The sequence below is a fragment of the Trichechus manatus genome, unplaced genomic scaffold (genome assembly GCF_000243295.1).
Source record: "Trichechus manatus latirostris isolate Lorelei unplaced genomic scaffold, TriManLat1.0 scaffold00015, whole genome shotgun sequence".
Classification (NCBI taxonomy): Eukaryota; Metazoa; Chordata; class Mammalia; order Sirenia; family Trichechidae; genus Trichechus; species Trichechus manatus.
This window is the reverse complement of record NW_004443951.1, coordinates 17,537,241-17,558,194: the sequence shown is the minus strand read 5'-3', so window position 1 is coordinate 17,558,194 and position 20,954 is coordinate 17,537,241. Positions and strand designations below refer to the sequence as shown.

At 43.3% G+C, this 20,954-nt stretch overlaps 1 protein-coding gene across 11 annotated transcripts in view; it reads left to right on the top strand.

Moving 5' to 3' along the window:
- The window catches only part of MACF1 (microtubule actin crosslinking factor 1), a 392,660-nt gene extending 376,752 nt beyond the window's left edge, over positions 1-15,908 (top strand). For 10 of the 11 annotated variants that reach the window (XM_023727207.1, XM_023727198.1, XM_023727199.1 and 7 more), the window contains 4 exons: positions 497-614; positions 9,759-9,970; positions 13,340-13,469; positions 14,294-14,550. In XM_023727207.1, coding sequence (XP_023582975.1) covers positions 497-614; positions 9,759-9,970; positions 13,340-13,469; positions 14,294-14,550 — 717 coding nt within the window. Of the gene's footprint in view, positions 1-496; positions 615-9,758; positions 9,971-13,339; positions 13,470-14,293 lie in introns of all 11 variants that reach the window. The other variant, XM_004371912.3, reaches the window with a different exon arrangement.
- The last annotated feature ends 5,046 nt before the right edge of the window (positions 15,909-20,954 follow it).

Here is a 20,954-nt window from a genome sequence, read left to right as displayed (position 1 = left end):
AAATTTCCTTCTAAGCTTGTAATGATAATATGCTTTGCAAGGGTTTTCTTAAGGCTTGGAATAGTATTTACCATTCTCCCTTTTACCGTTGAGCACACTGTATTCAGAAATTGACATCCACCCTATATCTACTTTTTCTTTTATGAAAGCAAATTAGCATAAAAAAAGAATGTAGGGTTTTAATTTGGTCAGAATCTTTAAAGGAATCAAAGTAAGCTAACATTTTGTCTCTCCTTTCCCCTCCCATCTTTTTGGTACAGGGGAGAGAGAGTGTAACCATCAAAAGTTACCTTTATCCCAACAGTATGTTTGATATTTCTGCCTTTCTGGGTTTTTTTTTAAATTATAAAAAATTTAAAAATTCAAAATAGCATTTCAGATTCTTCCAGACCATCAAATTGTCAGTCCTGTCTGAATACAGTCTGCTTTGGAAAGAAGAGAGCATAGGCCTGCTGTAAGGCATACTTATTAATTACATTTCCCATTGATTCCACAGTTTGGGGATTCTCAGCAGTTGCGGCTGGTCCGTATTCTGCGCAGCACAGTTATGGTCCGTGTTGGTGGAGGATGGATGGCTTTGGATGAATTTTTAGTGAAAAATGATCCCTGCCGAGGTAAGGAAGCATCCTGAGCATGAATTACATGCTAGGTATGCCCACACTGTTGATCTTTTGTGCTTTCAGAAAGTGTTGATGCTACAGTCTGTTTGTTTGTGTTCTCTTTTGTTGTTAAGCTGCCCAGGTGTGGTCCCAGTAGCACAGATAAGAACTCAATGGTGTGCCAGTCAGAGTAGACCAGGGAGGAGAAGCAGGAGAGGCCAATGCTGTTGGGGGAGACAGGGCTCAGAGGAATGCAGTAATGAGAGTTGAGAATGTATTGGTATTGTCTGAATGTTTGTTTGAGGTATTAAATTACTACTGGCCTGAAAAGGAGCCCCCAGTGAAGCCCTTTGGATTCCCTCTTAGTGCTTCACCTCTTTGCCTATAATTCCTATGACTGACACGTGGGAGGGATTAGGCTCTTCCCATGCATGGAAGGACTGGTGAGTCCCCTTGACCAGGAGGGAGGATAAAGGACAACTAGCAGTAAAGCCAGACACTTCCAAGACAGATGCCTGCCTAAGCAAGACCATGGCTGTCTGTCTAATAACCATGAAAAGGCTGGCACACCAACCTAACGGTGAGAGAAAATCACAAATTTACTATGAGCTTGAGTGATGGCACCTGCAGCTACAGGTGTGGAGGGCTGCAGCCAGGGGAGAAAATACCAGCTGCTAAATCCTCTTCAGCTGCATCCTTTACTTTCTTTTGTTAGCAGAGCTGCATGTGAGTACAGGAGGCTCTCCCTCTGTCTGCCACTTTGTCTCTTTCTTGACCAGTTTCTGCATTTCCTGCTCTGTCTATGTTTCTTTGTATTTATGTATTTTTTTATTCCAGTTCACCATCCTGGGAGTAAAATAAAGCGCTCTGATTCCAGCTCTTCAATTTCCAGTCAGTCTCCCATAGGTTGGCTTTTAAGCTTTGTCCCTCTTGCCCATACCCTAGCCCGTTGAGAATGGCTTTGCTTTTTAAACTGTAACACCTCTTGGCTCTGTGATATCTGCTGCCTTTATGAATGCTTTGAAATAGCCAAACCGTAGCTTTTCTAACTTCTGTAAATTGACAGGGCATAAAATACTCCATGAGACAAGCACCCATGGGATTTGTTCTCAGTTTGTATTTATTTAACAAATACAGCTTTATGTGCCATACACTATTATAAGCACTTTACAAATAATAATACATTTATGCCATATAGCCAGATTAGATATTACTATTATCTCCACTTCATAGAATAGGAAATTGAGGCATAGAGAATCAAATAACCTGCCCAAGGACAGACAACTAGTAAGTGGCAGAGGCAGAACCCAAATCCAAAGCAATTTGTCTCTTAACCACAGAGCTGTGGGTCTCAGAGGCCATCATACCCACCACCACCCCTTTTTGTGTGCATATTATTGGTCCAGCCTGCATAATTAAATTATTAAGGCTTATTTATAAATCTAGAAGAATAAATGTTTACAGTACAGTTATGTAACTTTTTTGGAAGTAGTTTATGGTCATATTCTGAAACATTTAAAAAGGACACAGCAAAAGAGTACAATTCTCACATGAATTCAGATGTGCCCATAAATAGTTCTTTTATTTTAACTCATTCTGAATTTACTCCTGTAAACCGGAGTGAAAGCTAAGCAGTATTTTCACTGGGAGTTTCTTTTTTAAAAAATAGTTCATCTTGAAAAAAACTTATCTGATAAAAACTTGAAAGGGTTTAAATGAGGAACAATGTATATCATTTTAACCTAACTCATTAAAACAACATTATTCCTTTTCAGATCTATTGATACGGTTTTATCTTTTCTTATTGTGTATATATTTGACTAAACAAAAGACATTGCATGTGGCATTCTGGAATCCTTGGTTGCCTGTTTTATTCGCTGCCTGCTCTACTTGCTCTGTGTACAATAACGTTATGGTGCTGGCCAAGGAGAACACTGCTTGCTTTGTCCCTATCTTAATATCTAAAAATTGGGATCCCAAAGAAATTTGGGAAGGCCGTCTCGTAGCTATTCTCTATGGAACATAGTGGCCTTTTTCGGCATCCCTTGGAGCAAACAAGGTAAGGCTTTCTTCTGTGCTGCTCAAGGAGTGCCTTCCTAGAGCTCAGTAATTACCTTGATTGATTGTGGAGTAGAAAACTCCCCAACAGTCTTAGATACTGTAACTCTACCAGTGATGGACGGGGTGAGCTATTTCTAGTCAAATAAAAGGTAGTGCTTTTTCTTTTTTTTTTTCTTTTTTTTTAACTCTGCTGGGGTGGATTGTAATAAGTGACTTGGAAGGGCATGAACATCAAAAGGAGAAAGAAGTTACGTGAAGCTATCTAGGGTTCTCTCAGGATTAATGTGGCTTCTAGCAGCACCTGTTGGGGTAGATCTTGCGTTCATTTATGTTGCATTTCCTTGAGTCTCTGGTCTGTAGAGAATGTTACACTGAGTATAGCACAAAATTTATGACAAGGTTATAATACCGATGTACACTCTAATTTGTCATCTCCTTTTACACAGCTGTTTAAAGATGAATGATATTTCACACTGCACATTACTTTAGCCAAATGTAAAAAGTGAAAATATTGCACTAGGTAGGTTTGCCAGTAATACAGTCAGTCTTCTGGTGCTTCGAAAATTAGAGATTTCAGGTTCTGGTTGCATCCATGGCAAACGAAATCATGATGTTTTGGACGGAAATAAAAAGTGTCCCTGCCTAAAGAATGGGTACCTAGGGTACTGTGTATGTTTTTGAGCATTAGACCAATTAGTTCTCCCAGATAAGTGAAGATCTGGAAAGCGTCATTTATGAAGATTTAAATAATGGACATCGTTTGGCTTAGAACTGAGTTTTAGCTAACAGGTCTGTTCCAGCCAACAATGGGTGGCCAGTATAAGTCCCTTAGAAAATGATAGCCTTTTGGTTATTGAAGAGCCATAGTTGAGATGGCCACCATCAGGGACTGGTCCTCTAGTTTCAGCGTTAAAACTTTCCTTTGAGGAGAAAACCTTACCAGAATAGTCAAACGTGTAATAGGAATATCCTGTTTTTTACCTTTAGGAATATAATACCCAATGTCAGGGAAATATTTGACATAATGTAAATACTAGAAATACCTTTAATACTAAATTCAGTTGCAATTAACCTTTGCTTAACCAAAATTTGGTTTTCCCTTGTATTTTGAGGAAAATGTTTATTTTTTACCCTTGGAACTGCCCCAGAAATTAATTCATAGCTTCCAACTGTTTGGAGCCCTAGTGGTGCAGTGGTTAAGAGCTACGGCTTCTAACCGAAAGGTCAGCAGTTCACATCCACCAGCTACTCTTGGGAAACCTTGTGGGGCAGTTCTACTCTGTCCAACTGTTTAACTTTTTTTTTTTTTTCCAGCTTTCTCTAGCTTCTTAGCAAAGTGAAAGTATTGCCTTCTTTTGAGTATATTTCTGAAGAAACAGCTTTCATTTCTTGCAAGTAATATTTACCTAAAATTTTCCCTATAAAGAATCATTTCTTTGCCTTGTGTCTTCAAATATTTTCTTCTAAAATGAAAACTTCCTGTGGGAGTTGTAGCATATTAAACTAATATTAGCCAGACATGCCTTAGGAAGAATTAATCATTTGTTGTCCTCTTTACTGAGATGAGAGCACCAGAAATGTGGGAATTTTAATATTGTGAACATAAAGTCACAGGATCCAAGAAGATGCAAAGTACAGAGAGGGAAGAAAATAAAAGGGGGAGGCAAGCCTATAAAGACTAAGTTATCTACTCTGTCTTGTCTGGGGTAGGTCCCAATTAAGGTAAGCCATTAATTTTTATGATGTCCTTCTTTTCACCTGAGTCGAGGCCTTCTAAATGAGTTTTTATGGAAGTGTGCAGAAGCTGCCTAACCAGTGTTTACAGTCTCACATTGCTCTAAAGCCTAATGCTGAGCGTCTGTGGCATGGTTATAGCAATCTGAAGGGATGAAGATAGAGAATTACTCAGTCATCATAGCATCTTTAGCCAGTGAAACACTACTTCAGGAGGTGACCTGACCCACTGGCTGGAGGTTTGCTGTGAAGACAGGTCTGTCTCATTATGTTTGTTTTTTTATGACACATAAGCATAACTGGGAACATGATGAGCTGGAATTTCCCAACATCCCAGATGTATCCAGCCAGGAAAGCAAGTGAGGCACCCTTTAGGCCCCTGGGCAGTCGTTTAATGAGGGATTACAGTGTACCTAACCCACAGCAGCCTGGGATCTGACGTGGTCATAGCATAGGAGCTTGAGATAGGATCCTGTGATAGGATTAAACAGGTCCTGAGATCACAAAATGCAAAAATTAAGTTTGTCAGTAACAAAGTTGGTTAATCTCCATTCCTATAGTGTTTTTCTTAGGGAAAACTGTTCTTTCTGCTCTTTTATTTAAATTGTGGTTTCTCTTCATAGTGTATATGCAGTAGGTCTTGGCAGTCCTGAGTTTATCCTTTGTAGTTGCAGCAGTAAAATTCATGGATTTGCATTTGTTCCGGTGTGCAAGAGCCAGTCACATAGCTATAGACAGAGCCTCGCTGGCCACTGGCCCCCACACAGCTGTGTGCCTCTGTTCTTTGTCCCCCATGCAATAAAAATAATACTTCTTATTTGAAGGATTCATGAAGGTTATGAGAGTCTACTTCATTTTCAGAGGCTAGTAAATTCTACAGATACCCATTGAAACCCTAAATATGAGTTTGACACTGGGATCTAAAGGAAATTTAAGTGACAATCCCTGCCTTGAGAAGTTTACAGCCTAATAGTGGGGGCAAACATGTGGATAAATAAATACCCTTCAGTTTGTTGTAATGTGTGAACTGGAGAGTGAGGGAGGGGGAGAAATCAGTCTACCCATGGAGGTGCAGAGGGCACCAGGAAAAGGGAGTATTGCTTCAGCTGTATCTTAGAGAGAAGTAATATTGACCAGGCAGGTCAGGGGGATCTGGAATTCCCAGTAAAGGAAACCACATGTTCAAATGAACAGAAATGTCAACAGCGGGACAGGTCGGAGGAACCATGAGTAGTCCCATGTGACTGGAGCAAACCTTACAAGGTTAGTAGCCAGATGAGAGTGTGGAGAGGGGTCAGCAGGGATCCCATGATGGAGCAAGACCACTGAGTGCTGTGCACTTGATCACATAGTCAGCCCCTCCTGGTCCTCGTCTTCCAAATGCTTTTGGAAGATGTTGAGTTAAAGATAAATAGGTTTCTTTACTGCAGGACTTCTCAGAGCTTACAAAATGCTAACGTGCATTGGGGCTCTCCCAGAAGGAGAAATGTAGAGTACAGTGTTTACAAACCCCTTTTGTAAGAAATGCCTCAAAAACCTCAGTTTGGGGTGTTCTTTTGTAAGCATTGAAAGGCCATGGAAGGATTTTGAGCTGTTGAGAGATACCAGATTTTAATTTAGAAATTCAGTTCTGGGGACTGAAGAGTCAGGAGGGGATGGGGAATAAGATGATAAACTAGAAGCTGTTACTGCCATCCAGGGCAGGAGAGGTAATACATGAACCACATAAGTGTAAGGGGAGCAGGGAAAGGCACAGAGGGACTCAGAAGGTGGAGTCAATAGACTGGACTGCCATCAGGAGGGAGGAACCTATGACAGCGCCCAGGTTTTGGGCTTCAGTCATGTCTAATCAGTCTTTGGATGTAAGGTTCCAGCATCCAGGAGGAGTGCCTGTGCCAGTGAAACATTTGAGAGTCAGGCATGAACTATAGAAGGGCACTGAGGTCTGAGGTGGGTGAACTCATCATGCAGGTCACAAGGGTACGAGAGAGAACAAGACTGCAGACTGAACCCAGGGGAGCATCAGTGTTTAAGAAATGGACAAGGAAGACAAAGCAGCAAAGGAGGGCCAAGGAGGTGTCAGGGAGGAAGGAGAGCAGGTGTCCTTGAAACCAAGGGAGCAGAGTGTTTCAGGAAGACAGCAGTTTTTTAATCCCCGCAATATAAATTGTAACAGCAGAGAACTGTTTTTACCTATCAAGTTGTCAGAGTTTTACCTGCACAAACACAAACATGCCCTGATCAATAATACAGAACATTGGCCAGAGTAAAATAAATTGGATATATTCATATATTATTTTGGAGAGTGTACATTGGTAAAACATTCTGGAGATCAGTTGAAATGTATCAAAAACCTTAAGTGTGCATCCTTTCCCATAGCAAATCCACTTGTAGAAATTTATCCTGAGGAAATTGTCATGGATGTATACTGCACTGTACGTAATTCTTGAAAAATTACAAATTAAATACCTAACAACATAGGATTGGTTAAATGATGTCCATATGATGAAATAATACTTTGCAGCTAGTAGAAATTATGCAGGACATGTAGAGTATGGATAATGTAGGTATGATCCCTTTTTTTATTTAAAAAATACACATTGTGCAAAGGAATAAAGATAGACCAACACTGTAATCGTGATGTTCCCTGGGCTGTAGGATTAAGGAGTTTTTATTCTCTTTGTACTTTTCTGTATATTTCAACCTTTTCTACAATTAAAAAATATTCCCCAAAGGGCAGAGGTCACCAGTGCGAAATGCTGCCTAGACATAGATTTGGATGAAGACTAGTGTTTCTTGGGTTTGGAGATTCAGAGTCATCAATGACCTTTGCCAGAACAATTTCATTGGAATGATGGGGATTGAAGCCTGAGTAGGGTGAGGGAAGAGTGGAGACAGCTAGTGTAGGGGAGAATGCAAAGGCTTGGCTGGGAACAGCTGCAGTGGGGTGCAGAGAACAGCAAAGGCAGAAGGCGTAAGTTCTAGTCCCAGCTCTGCCACATCTCTGAGTGCTTCAGTTCCTTTCTCTGTAACACAGGGATGCCGACAGGCCTGCTTTTGACAGTCAGATACAGTACTGCATGTGACAGCACTGTATAAATTGTACACTGCATGGGGAATATGATATTATATTATTACACAGAGCCCTCTCTAAAGCACTTAAAATGACACTGCCTTCATCTGAGATGCCATTTCATTTCAAAGTCTTCCTCTGGTATTGCTGTTGTTTTTTCCTGGTAGAGTTTATCCAAAAGTAAACTATTAAGTGTTTACTAGGTTTAAACCACACATTTGAAGTTCTGTATGGCTTAGGGAGGAGTTCTGGTGGTGCAGTGGTTAAATGCTTGGCTGCTAACCGAAAGGTCGGCAGATCAAACCCACCAGCCACCGCTCCGCAAGGAGGAAGATGTGGCAGTCTGCTTCCATAAAGATTTCAGTCTAGGAAACCCTATGGGGGCAGTTCTAACTCTGTCCTACAGGGTTGCTGAGTCAGAATTTGATTCACTGGCAATGGGTGTGATTTTTTGTATTTGTGGCTTAGGGCTATAAACAATTCTGGTGTACCTGAATTCTCAGCTGAGTTCTTTCATTCATCAGAATATTTTAGTCCTTATTCGGTATCCACTGTTGTGCTGGGCACTTGAGCAAATGCAAGATAATAAGTAAAAATCATGATTTCACAGTTACCAATGATGGGAAGTCATTCTGCATTAAGTACCCAGGTTAGTGCTGGAGGAAATTCTCTGAGACTCATTAGTGTAGATGTGGAGGAAAGTGTTGAAGTCTGGAGAATGGATGAATAGAGAACCTGTAGCCAAGGAATGAGCCTGGAGGGGCCTGAAGTTAGGACTTGAGGAGGGAAACACTGGACTGCCTAAGGAAACAGCTTCTTTGGTGTTCCAGGGACTATTACATCATAGACTGTTGGACTAGAAGGGCACTTAGAGATCAGTCGTCCTGATCACCTCTAGTGAGCCTAAGGAAACTGAAGCCCAGAGCAGGAAGAATCCTGGTTGGTGGCAGAGCCTGGACTGGAACTCAGAGGCTTTGATGTCTGAGTTAGCACTCTTAGTCTGAAACTTTGGTATGTCAACATAATACATTGAGAAGATTTTGAATTTAAGAATTTGGAAGTACTCTGCTTGGACATCCATGCAATCTGATTTAAAATCTGAGTCTACCGAAATTCCTCTAATTCCTTAAAGACATACGGGGTAGGGCAGAAGAGAGACGGCACAATTACCTGGAATCTTCTAAATTTGTGGTTCAACAGCTCCATGGGAAGAAAGACCTGGCGATCTGCTTCCATAAAGATTACAGTCTACGGAGCAGTTCTCCTCTGTCGCATGGGGTCACTATGAGTCGAAATTGACTCGACAGCACCTAACAATAACAACAGTACATTCTAACAAGTGAATATTTTAAAATGTAGGAGGAGCTAGAGGGTTATTACAGGATAACATCTTTCAGTGAGAAATAATCTAAAGAAAGGACATTTTCCAGAAAGAATTATTTCTTTTAAATTAATAGTGCCTTTCACATTTAACGTTTGTGTTGTCTGTACTCGGTATCTTCTTAATGAATCCAAACTAAGTTACAGATTCAGAAAGCCGTGGGACGGCACCTTTTGGCCTTCAGTGCTGTTTCCAGATTTCTTTCCACCTCGATGTTCCTCTCCTACTCGGCAGTTGCCCCTTCAGCTACTTAAAGCTTTCAGTTTTTGACTTAACAGTTTCTCATGGGCAAGTTTTATGCATGGTCTTGGTCTTTCTCTTTCTCTCTCTTCACGTTTACTTCTTAATGATTCTATCCTGATCTGTTTACTGCCGCAAGTTCCTGGACCCTTTCTATAGGATTGTAATTGACTGAATTAAAATAGAAGAGTCTGAACAATGTCAATTCCTGTGATCTGTTTTTCTCCACTATTTCATTGCCATGTATCCTGAAAAAACTGAGCAAAAAGTACACATGTACTATGAGAGAGAAAAGACAGGTTTTGATTTAACTTCAGAGGTTTGTGAACTGCTGCATCTGGTTTACCTTGATCAGTTACAGTGTGCTTACCCCAGGGGACAGTGGCAAAGCAAGATCATGACAACAGAATGGCACAGTACTTTGCACACAAAGAAGCAGCTCTTCATTAAGACTTACTATATACCAAACCAAGGGCTTGGTTAATGTGTCTGCTATGGGTAAGAATCATAACAAGGCTGACTTTATCTCTTATTTTTAAAGAATCCACAGATGCTAGTAAGCCTATAGCTTATATAACTGTTATCATGGGGTCAAGCAGCTGTATGACTATCAAAGATCTATCTGTCAAGATTAATTGACATTGTATGTGTGTATTTGTTGCCTTTTTAGCACGAGGTAGAACTAACATCGAACTTAGAGAGAAATTCATCCTACCTGAGGGGGCATCCCAGGGAATGACCCCTTTCCGGTCACGTGGTCGAAGATCCAAACCATCTTCCCGGGCAGCTTCCCCGACCCGCTCCAGCTCAAGTGCTAGTCAGAGTAACCACAGCTGTACTTCCATGCCGTCTTCTCCAGCCACCCCAGCCAGTGGTACCAAGGTATGTGTTGACCTCCGTCATGGCCTCTTGACCTGTTTCCCATCTTTGCAGAGCAGTCTGTCCATTGTTTAGTATAGCCTCTGAAAGACTCCACTGAGGAGAGGAACATGAAGACATACAGACCAAGTTCTACCTAGACCAAGGCCCTACTAGGCCCTAGCAATATACATATACATGACCTTTAAGGTGACTGCTAAGGACATTTATTAAAATACAAATTCATGCTGGTTAGAATCAGAAATGTTCCTTTCCACATACTTCCAGTGAGCCCATCCAGAGCTATTAGTTTTGAAAATCCAGCCACTGTCTCTGCAGCTAGAGCTAACAGATAAGTTTGTTGTTACCGTGGATTATGTACGAAGGACACTATTGCCTTTCTGCCTGGTCCCTTTTATTCCGTTGGACTGATGAGCATTTTATTTTGTTTTCTGTTTCTTTAAAATGTAGTGTCTTCTGTTTATTTTTCTGTTCCCAATTTGCTGCCCCCTTTCTGCTTCATTTTCAATTGTTCCCGTCCTTCCCTTTGGATTTCCATTTCACAGACTCCACTTCAGCTCTCTCGCTGTTATGACAAACCCTGGCTGGTAAACAGTAAAGCTGGCACCCCCGTCAGGGACAGCCATTATCCTGACCTCCAGCTGCCCAGCCCCGAGGTAGAGTATGGCTTTGCTGACTAAGGACACAGTAAAGACAAGACCCACGCTAATGCCAAGAACTTGACCAGCTATTCTTCCTGACAGCAGGCTCTTTCTGTCTTTACGGTGCTTGCTCTCACAGCTGATCCGTCTAGTCGGTGTTTTTCAGGGGTTTCTAACTCGGAGTAAACAAAACTGGAGGTCAATAAGAGATGCCTAAAACAAGATTATTTAACAACTTTGTAACAGTCTTTAGAATGATATTTGTTCAGGATGATAAACTATGGTCATTCCAGGTGATTTGTTTATGATCAGGCCTCTTGGAGTCTCCAAATATCGGATACACGGACGAGTTAGTAACACTTGAAATTCAACTATGGTGCATGTTCAACAGTGTTCTGTCTCTGCTTAGAACAGAAGAATGGTTGGCATCTCCCACCCTGAGACACATCCCCAGGCTGGTTGGTGTCACCACACTGGTCCAAGGCATGGGTGCTGCCTACTTCAGCCAAGCACACTGTCAGTCAGCACTGCTCTGGGGCTCGGATTTTAGCTTCTGAATTTCTTGGCCTAGGCACGTGGGTTTCAGTAGTCTTGATTTGAATACACATGCCAGCAATTAAGCGTGGTCACTAATAACAATTAGTCATTAAAGTGGTTACACACTTTTTGGAAGAGCAGTGTTTTCAGAAATGAAACATGGACTAGCAGCTTGCCTGATAGCAGTAAATGGACTTTATATCTCCTGCTGGGAAACATTGGGTTCTTGTGCCTCAAAAGACAGTATTGCCTTTGGTTATGTAAAGTTTCAGCCAGATAAACTGGGGAGGTACAAAAAGCCAGTGCCTATGAGTAAACTTGCTGCTTTGGGATTTGTCCTGCTCCAAGCTAAAATCCAGTACAGAAATATACTGGTTTAGGACATGATCTGGGAACTTACTGCCACTAAAACTCCAAGACTCAACCTGCTTACCTTGCTTTTCTTTTTTCTTAATGGCTCCAGTTTTGTGAAAGTCTCCAAAGTATTAAAATTTTAAATGTTTAACTATTAAGTACAAATTCTCATATGATTCTGGTAAGGTTTTTTTGTGTTTTTCTTAAGTTTTCATTTTTTTGTTTTGTTTCATTTTGAGGTTTCATCTTTCCTTAGTGGTGTTCTACAGTCAGGCCGTCTTCCCAGCAGCAGTGCTCACGATAGCTTCTGAAACTGGTGCTCTTCCTCCTGTGTGGGCCAGGAGGGTTTGTGCTCGAATGTTAATCACTCTCTGTCGCTTTTGCTTTTTCTTTATAAATTCAAGAAACAGAATGAGATGGGTTGCTTTCCTCTTCTATTTATATAAACATCTTAAAGGTCTTGGAAAACATTTTACATGATTGATTTCAGGATAAAATTAGAATAGCATTCTGTAGCATGAGTGATATTTAAAACAGATTTAAAATATTTTTTTCTCCTCCAAATTGTCTACTTAAATGTAGTGCCTATCAGTAACAATAATAATAATGTTTATCTGGGGCAGTTCTACTCTGTCCTATAGTGTTGCTATGAGTCGGAATAGACATAACAGCAATCGGTTTGGTTTTGGTTTTTTTATCCAACTCTTTTCCAGATTAGGAAGTCCTTCTACGCATCATTTATTCATTCAACAAGTTTTTATTGCACTCCTCTTCTGTGCCAGACACTGTTCTAGGTGCTGAGGATGTGTTAGTGAGCAAAACAAAGTCCCTGCTTTAATGCAAGAGAGACAGACAACAAACAGGAATATTGTACAGTAGGTGGTGATAAGTGCAATGGGAAGAGAATAGAAAGTTAGACACGGTGTTATTTTAGATTTGGTCATGAGGCAAGACCTCTGTGGCTCATCAGCAGAGCCACCCGAAGGAAATGAGGGGGTGAGCCACACAGATACAGGGGAGAGAGGCCTAGGCAGGGGGAGCAGCAAGAGGAGGCCGGAGGAGGGAACCTCCCTTGGCTGTAGGAGGAACAGCAAGGATGCCAGTGTGGCTGGGATGGTGTGGGCAAGAGGAAGTGTGGTAGGAGATGAGCTTGGAGAGGCAGGACTTAACCTATATCCTGGGGGAGAAGTAAAGACCCAGGTGTTAATTTAGATAAGTCACAGAAGCCTAGACTCAACCCCAGGTCTTCTGGCTCCACATTCAGAGCCTTGTTCCCAAAACCAAAGCCCCCCATCACGTACTTCTCATAATTACGTATTTGATCCACAAGTAATTTTATCTGAATTTGTCCATCAAGGAAACAGAGCTGAAAGATCTTGACTGAAGTTACTGCACCTACTTACTTAGTGATGGAGATGTCCATATTAAATATTTGGGACCAACCCCAAGGTTTCAAGCCCCAGAACTTTGGTACATGGCATTATTTGGGTTTTTAAAATTTACTCAGTACCATATTTCTGTTCATTGTAACTATTGTAATCTTACAATTTGAGGACTTTTTTCCATTTCTAGTAGAAATTTTATCAACAAGATAAACAGTATTGGAAGACATTTTGAATTTTTAAATTGGAATAGAAAATCCTTATTTTGGAAATAATCAAAATACATGAACTAGAACACTTTCAAATTAAATAATTGTTTTCCTGGACTTTTAATTTGCTTTTCAATCAATCAGACATATAAAGTGGCTTAAGTACATCTTTGCTTAAGTACATCTTTTAAAATTGAATTTCTGTCAAAGATTTTGCCAAGTAAATATGACCTTTTTTTTTTTTTTAAGGTTATTCCATCATCAGGCAGCAAGTTGAAACGGCCAACACCAGCTTTTCATTCTAGTCGAACATCCCTTGCTGGTGATACCAGTAATAGTTCTTCCCCGGCCTCCACAGGTGCCAAAACTAATCGAGCAGGTAAGTACCTGCCCAGTACCTATGTATTCAGGGTTGGAGTGAGAGGCAGTGGCCAGGCTAGGAACTCAGAAACAGCAGCCTATCAGAGATACTTCACTGCTCCCCAAGGAGCAAGTAATGAGACTAACACTTAGACATGATACCCAGAAAGAGATACCTGCAGATAATCTGGTCGCCTTTACCCTTCCTCCTGTCCCTACAACAAGCTCTAACCTTGCCATCTGAGAGCATATTCTTCCACATCCACAGCTAGACCACCTGTCCTTGATCAAAATTATCACATTTGAGAGAATGTGAAGGGAAGAAACGGCCTCCTGGAAGGTGGCTAGTAATTCCTCCAGCAACACCCCCATATTTACTACTCCTCTGGTGAGCTGAGAAAGGGGAAGATCGCTTCTGTTCACGTGCTGATGTTCATCATGGGAACCTAGGAACTTGGCTTCATTCCCTGGCTCTGGTTCCCGTCATTTTACCCGTGTTCTGAGTCAGCCTATACATTACCCCGCTAGTACCACTCTCATCCGTGCTGAAACGATTCAGCAGCCCTGCTTGAATCCATTTTGGGGCATATAAGCTAGCAGTGCTGCTGATAGAAGCTTATTTCTAATCCTTAGGAGTCAGGCTTCTCAACAGGAACTCAGAACCATAAAGCCAGAAAAGGGCTCCAGTAGAATCAAAAAGACACAAAGCAACCACTGTGTGGATGAGGAAACCACAGTCCAAGGTCACACAGGGTATCAGGTTAATAGGATCAGAACCTTGGCCTCTGGTCTTCCACCCCATCCTGTCTCTATTAAGTCTGCTGCTTTGTACTTGAATTTCAGACCCTAAAAAGTCAGCCAGTCGCCCCGGGAGTCGGGCTGGGAGTCGAGCTGGGAGTCGAGCCAGCAGCCGGCGAGGAAGCGATGCCTCTGATTTTGACCTTTTAGAGACGCAGTCTGCTTGTTCTGACACTTCAGAAAGTAGCACTGCAGGTGGCCAGGGCAACTCCAGGAGAGGGCTAAACAAGCCTTCCAAAATCCCAACCATGTCTAAGAAGACCACCACTGCCTCCCCCAGGACTCCGGGTCCCAAGCGGTAACACTGTACAAGCACCCCTGAAGCCTCTGTCCACTTTGAATCCTGCTCTACACATCGGGTGTATATTTATTCTGAATGGGAGAAGTTATATTGTTCAAAGTGTAAAAGAATAATTGTGTTATGAAGCTGCCTTATTTTTTTTTTTTCTTTTTGTAAGTTACTATTTTCATGTGAATATTTATGTAGATAAAATTTTCCTCCTGGTAACCCTGTAATGGATGGGGCCCAGAAATGAAATATTTGAGAAAAACACATGAAAAGGTCAAGATGCAAATGTGTATTTAAAAAAAAGCCTCTAAATAGGGTTTCTGCGCGGCGCAGGTTGTTAACCTGCTTTATCTTTTAGGATTATTCCTAAATGCATCTTCTTTATAAACTTGACTTGCTATCTCAGCAAGATAAATTATATTAAAAAAAAATAATCCTGCAGTGTTTAAGGAACTCTTTTTTTTTGTAAATCACAGACACCTCAATTAGCAAGAACTGAGGGGAGGGCACTTACAACTGCTTTTTCCATTGTTTTTAATGTTGTGTGATTTTAGCTGAAGAGAGGGAACCTCATCTAGGTTAACATTTGCACATAATACAGCAAAAGGAGTTCATTGCAATACTGTCTTTGAATACTGTCTCAGTACTGGGTGTTTAAAGGACAAATAGCTGCTAGAATTCAGGGGTAAATGTAACTGTTGAGAAAATGTCAGAACATTGGGGTTTTTAAGAGTCCTAGTTTGTAACTTCCTATCCAGCCTATCCACCAATAGCTCCTGTGCTCTCTGGGACCCAGGCCCTTGGCAAGGGAAGACTCCTTGGTGGTGGTGTGAATTACAGATTTGTTCATCTGCATTTTTTGCTATTTATTTAAATGGTCGATCAACTTCCCACAAGCGGAGGAATGAATCCCACAAGCTTATTCTGAAAATGTGGACGTAAGACAAACACTTGCTTGTCCTGTAAAGGAGTTCACCAGCACACTTGTCAACAAGTCCCGTTTGCTTCCGTCTTTTGTGCGTAATAAAGTCAACTGACCAAGTGACCATGAAGAGGGGCTGTCTGGGGCTCCTGTTTTTTAGCTGCTGTTCCTCTTCAGCTCCGACCACGTTGCTGTGTGATTATCTCAATTGGTTTTAATTGAGGCAGAAACTGAAGCTCTACCAATGAACTGTTTAAAAACAAGACACTTTTGTATTAAAATTGCTTGCAGTAACAAATGTTTTGTATTTCCTGATTTCTTCTCAATCATCACCTTATATATTACATGTTACTCTGGGGTATAATTGTGTTGTAGATTCTCAAGTGCATTATTCATATCAAAATATCTTGATGGATAAATTATAGAGCTCATTAAGAATTTATTTTCTTGTTAATTTTGTTTAACAAAGCAACAAAGAAACAATCGGTATTGTTAACATAAATCTGTAGGGTATCTGCCCCCCTTATATGATTAAACAAATACCAATGTGTAAGAAGATTACTGTATTAAAAAACATAAGGATCCTGGAGTTTGAGAGAAAAGAGCCAGTTTCCGATGGTACACTGAAATTTCTGGTTAATGCTACAACAGAATTTCAGAGGTGGAAATGTTGAAGCAAAACTGCTCATCAAATCTAGCTCCTCTGTTTTACAGATGGAGAAACGGGGATGGGGAAGTGCTTTGCCTGCTGTCACAGAATAAGTGGCAGAAGTGGACCTTGAATCCAATTCTTGACTCCCTTTTCAAGTCTGGCCCTTCTGTTTTCTCCAGCCCATAACTTGGTTGACTTTATAACAATTCCAGTCCAGTTGCCCTCATGGCAATTCCAACTCATGGCGACCCCTTATGTGTCAGAACAGGATTGTGGTTAGTGTTTTTAAGAGCTGGTTTTTCAGAAGTACATTGCCAGGCCTTTCTTCCAAGGCACCTCTAGGTGGATTCGAACTTCCAAATTTTGGTTAGCAGCCAAGCATGTTAACCATTTCCACCACCTAGGGACTCCTCGTAACAGTTACAGCAGGCAAATATAAACTAATTCTAACAACAACTATATGAGGTAGGAATTACACTTATTTTGCAGATGAGGAAAATGTGCCAGAGAGCTTGAGAGGTAACGTGGATTCCAGTCCAGGCCGCCTGTGTTCCGATCATTAGATCATAATCCTGTGGGTATTTGTTAAGATCAATGCATGTTTGCCAAAGCTATTTGAAGCCAAATATCCAGATTACAAAGAATTTGCAGCCTGATGGATTTTGAAGGAAAAATTAGGTAACTTTAAGCTGCCAGAACTTTGTAGGATAGTGTTCACCCAAATGTGCTCTCCCCATTAGGCCTCCTGGCAGCAGAAGCCTGCCGAGACCAGCTCAATCACCACCCTTTCAGAGTCTAAACTACACTCACACTTTTTCTTACCAAGTGTCTTAATTTCCTATAGCTGCCATAACAAAAATACCACGAGTGGCTTTAAAGAACAGAATTTTAATTTCTCCCAGTTCTAGAACCTAAAAGCCCAAATCAGGTCCCAGCCATGTCAGTTCTCCTGTGGGCCTCTCCCCTAGTTTCTGATGGCTGCTGCAATCCTTGGTGTTCCTTTGCTGCTTATAGATGCATCTGCTTTGTCACATGGCATCTCCCCCTGCATGTGTCTGTGTCAGTTCTCTTTTTATAAAACACTCAGAAGGGATTAGGATTAGTACCCATCCTAATGACCTCATGAACATAACAAAAAGAAAACTTCTATTTCCAAACAGGGTCATATTTACATAACTTTTTGGCAACACAATTCAGTCCATAACACCAGGTAATTCAGGTTGTCCCTCAACCTTTGTGACAAAGGTCAGCTAGTGGAGGGACCTGCAGAAAGTTCATATACATTCAACAGACACCTGTGTGCAAAACGGTATGGGAAATGCAGGAATGCCCACAAGGAGCTTAGGGTCTAGCCAGAAAACGGGTTAAGATACAATTACAGTTCTGTGATTTCAAATGCTCAATTGCAAAACCTCAGCTAGTGTATAGGATGAATCTGAGTTCCTAGGGCTTTGAAAAGGAGCCCTGGTGGTGCAATGGTTAATGCACAGCTGCTAACCAAAAGCACCAACCCCTCTGGAAGAAAAGACCTGGCAATCTGCTCCTGTAAAGATTACAGCCTAGGAAACCCTACAGGGCAGTTTTACTTTGTCCTACAGGGTGACTGAAACGGAATCGAATCAATGGCGAACAACAACAAGGGTTTTGATGTAATAATGGCCATTGCCAACATTCATTGTGTGCTAAGTGCTCTCTATATATTCTCATTTAATACTCATCTCAGTCCTACTATTGTGAGCCTCATTTTATAGATGAGAAACTGAGCAGAAAGAGGTTAAGTAACATTCCCAAGGACACAGAGTTGCCAGGTGGCTGGGGAAACCCTTGTTTTGACATTCCAAGAGCCTTCCCCACCTCAGTTCCCTTCCAGTTCTGGCATTCTAGAATTCCGTTGCCGCCTTCACTTCCCGGTTCTTTGCCCTTCCAGGTACTTTGCTAGCCCCTCTGTCAGAGCACAGTTTTAATTCTGCCTTTTGAAATGACTGCCCAGCTGTCATCCCGTTAGATGGGGAGCAACTCAGGGCAGGGACCTCATCTGCTTCATCTCTGACTCAGGGCACAGCAGCCCATAGTTGTTGCTGAATTGAATTGTGATGCCGAGACCATTTGGAATAGCCATAACCACTGTTTGGTTTATGGGAGTGTGAGGACTGTTGTTTAAAAAACATAGATTTCCACTCATTCTAAACCGAGATAAGTGATTTTTGTAATTATAAGAATTCAGCCCCAGCACTGGGCTGCTTGCAGTCTAGCTGGGAGCCCAGCATTGCACAATAAGCAACCTGAGAGTCACTGGCGAGCTCCGGGCCCTCAGCAATGTGACGCAGGCTCAAAGGCGGATACAGGGGGATGTCCTTGGTGCAGAGAAGGGCAGGAGTGGGCAGACAATTCAGGGACCCTGACCAGGCCTGACATGGAGAGACACCCTTGACTCTTGCCCTCTGCCTTTCACCCTGTCGCCATGGCCACTGGCCCTCCTAACCCCTCCCGTTGTTACTGCTACAGCCTCCAACTGCCAAGCCCTCATTCTAGTCTCACCCTCCAATCCATATTCCCCTCTGCATCCAAACTCTGATCTTACTTGGGCATTTTCAATGTCTAATCAGCATTATCCTTAAAGTTACGTATTCTTAAGGGGGCTTATAAGCAGTATGGAAATTACCTGTTGTGCCTAAAAACCCACTGCCATCAAGTCCATTCTGATTCATAGCAACCCCATAGGGTTTCTGAGGCTGTAAATCTCTGTGGAAGTGGACTGCCACATCTTTCTTCCCTGGAGCCACTGGTGGCTTCGAACCCGTGACCTTTCAGCAGTAAGGTACCGCAAATGATTGCTTAGATTTAAAATTTTCTACTTGATATTTAAAAAATTCTTTGAAGTGATCATGGGAAAATTGGAATTTTGTTGGACTTCTTACACTTATTTGCAGGCTTAACCTTGAATCCACATGGGGAGAGAGGCACCATAATCGTTTAGGTGCCCCGAGCCCTCATCTAACCTTCCTTCAATCCCTTTGTGGTCCGTTCCTCGATGCCCTCTCCAGCCTCTCCCCCTCACCATTTGCCCCTCTAACTCAGCTCTCCAGGCTCCAACCGCACTGAACAGCTAACCTGCACCACCACCTGCCCCAGCCCTGCTCCACCATTTGTGTGAACTTAGGGAAGTGAATTTTCTATCAGTTAAAAAGAGAGCGGTTAAATGGTTTCTACCTTATGAGAGTGTGCGATCATTAAAGAATTGGTACACGTCAAGCACTCCCCAGGTGCCTGGCACATGTTAAGTGCTAATTGTAAGCCGCCGTTATTATCTCAGGGCCTTTACACAAACTACTATTCCTTCTGCCTGGAACACTCCCCTCCCACCGACCTTTCCTCCCTGTTGCAGGCGAATTCCTTCCAGCCCTCAGAGCCCAGCCTAGGTATCACTTCCTCCCAGTTTAGCGCCTTACCAAAGAAAACCATACCCGTTGCCGTCGAGTGGATTCCGACTCATAGCGACCCTATAGGGTTTCCAGGGAGCACCTGGTGGATTTGAACTGCCAACCTTCTGGTTAGCAGCCGTAGCGCTTAAGCACTACGCCACCAGCCATTAATAAATACAGCTAGTCCCTGATTTACCACAGGGTTCCGTTCTGACGACTCTAAATCACTTTTTTTTTTAAGTTTTCATTATTAATATCTTTATAAATCCGATCTTCATTTCTTTGGGGGTTGGAAACATTACATATAAATTTTAATACATACATATTACTAATAACAAGATGTACCAGAAACAAAGAGACGGTCGTCTCTCTAAGTGTGGTTCGCGGTAACTCGAATACGTTGTAAATGGGGAACTACCTGTAGAGGAAGTGGGAGAGCGCTCAGAGAAGAGCCGGGTCTGCAGAAGGGGGCTGAGTCAGTCTAGGAGTTTCCGTGAGGAGCCTTCCCTTGACAGCCGCTGGGCGCCGTGGCAATTAAGGTGCACAGAGTTCCTCCGCCCGGCCGCAGGCAGGAAGCGGGTGCGTGTCTGCAGCGGCCGCTGGACTACCGCTGCAGTCCGCAGGACGCACGGCGAGCACTGGCAGTGACCGCGTCAGGGGCAGCGCGCCCGAAGCTCGCGGGAGCCAGGGGGTGGGCGCGCCGGCAGGCGCTGAGACGAGTCGGAGGGAGAAGCCCGAGGCAGCGCACGCCAGGGAGCCGCAGGGGGTAGGCGTTGCGGTGGCTGGGAGGCTCTCCTCCAGACCTGACTGAGGCCACTTTTCGGGACCTGAGACAACAGCCCGCGAACAAGGCGGGGCCGCCGGGTCGCCCGCTGGCCCCACCGAAAGTCGGAATCCCGGGCCGGAGGAGGGCGCCCAAGGCCACCTCCGCGGCGGCGCCAGCTAGCTGCTTTCTCCCGAAGGCGTAGTACGCTAGGATCCTGGAACTGAGGTCCCCGCGCGGCGCCCAAGCAGCAAGTCTAGGGAATCCCCGAGCATCCGTTCCGAGAGATTAGCCCCGCCCCCTTGCCCCTATTGGTCCTGCCTGGGGAGGGGGCGGGACCTCACGGGCCCGCGCTGGACCGAAGGGCGCCGACGCCACAGACGGCAGCCTGGCCGAGGCAGTGGCTCGTGGGATCACCTCCGCCGGAGCGCCGCGCGGGAGTTCGGCCCGCCATCCTGCCCGCTGAGCCGGGCCTCGGCAGCAGCCAGATCGGCGGCCACAGTGGGGACAGACAGATTAGCCTACAGTCCCCGATCACTGAGGTAACCCCTCAGCGGTGGCGCCGCGTCCACACGGCCGGGAGCTGGGACAAGTTCCGCGCGGGGAGGCGCTCTGGGAGGTTCACTTCGGCCCCAGGTGACGCCTGCGCGACCAGCCG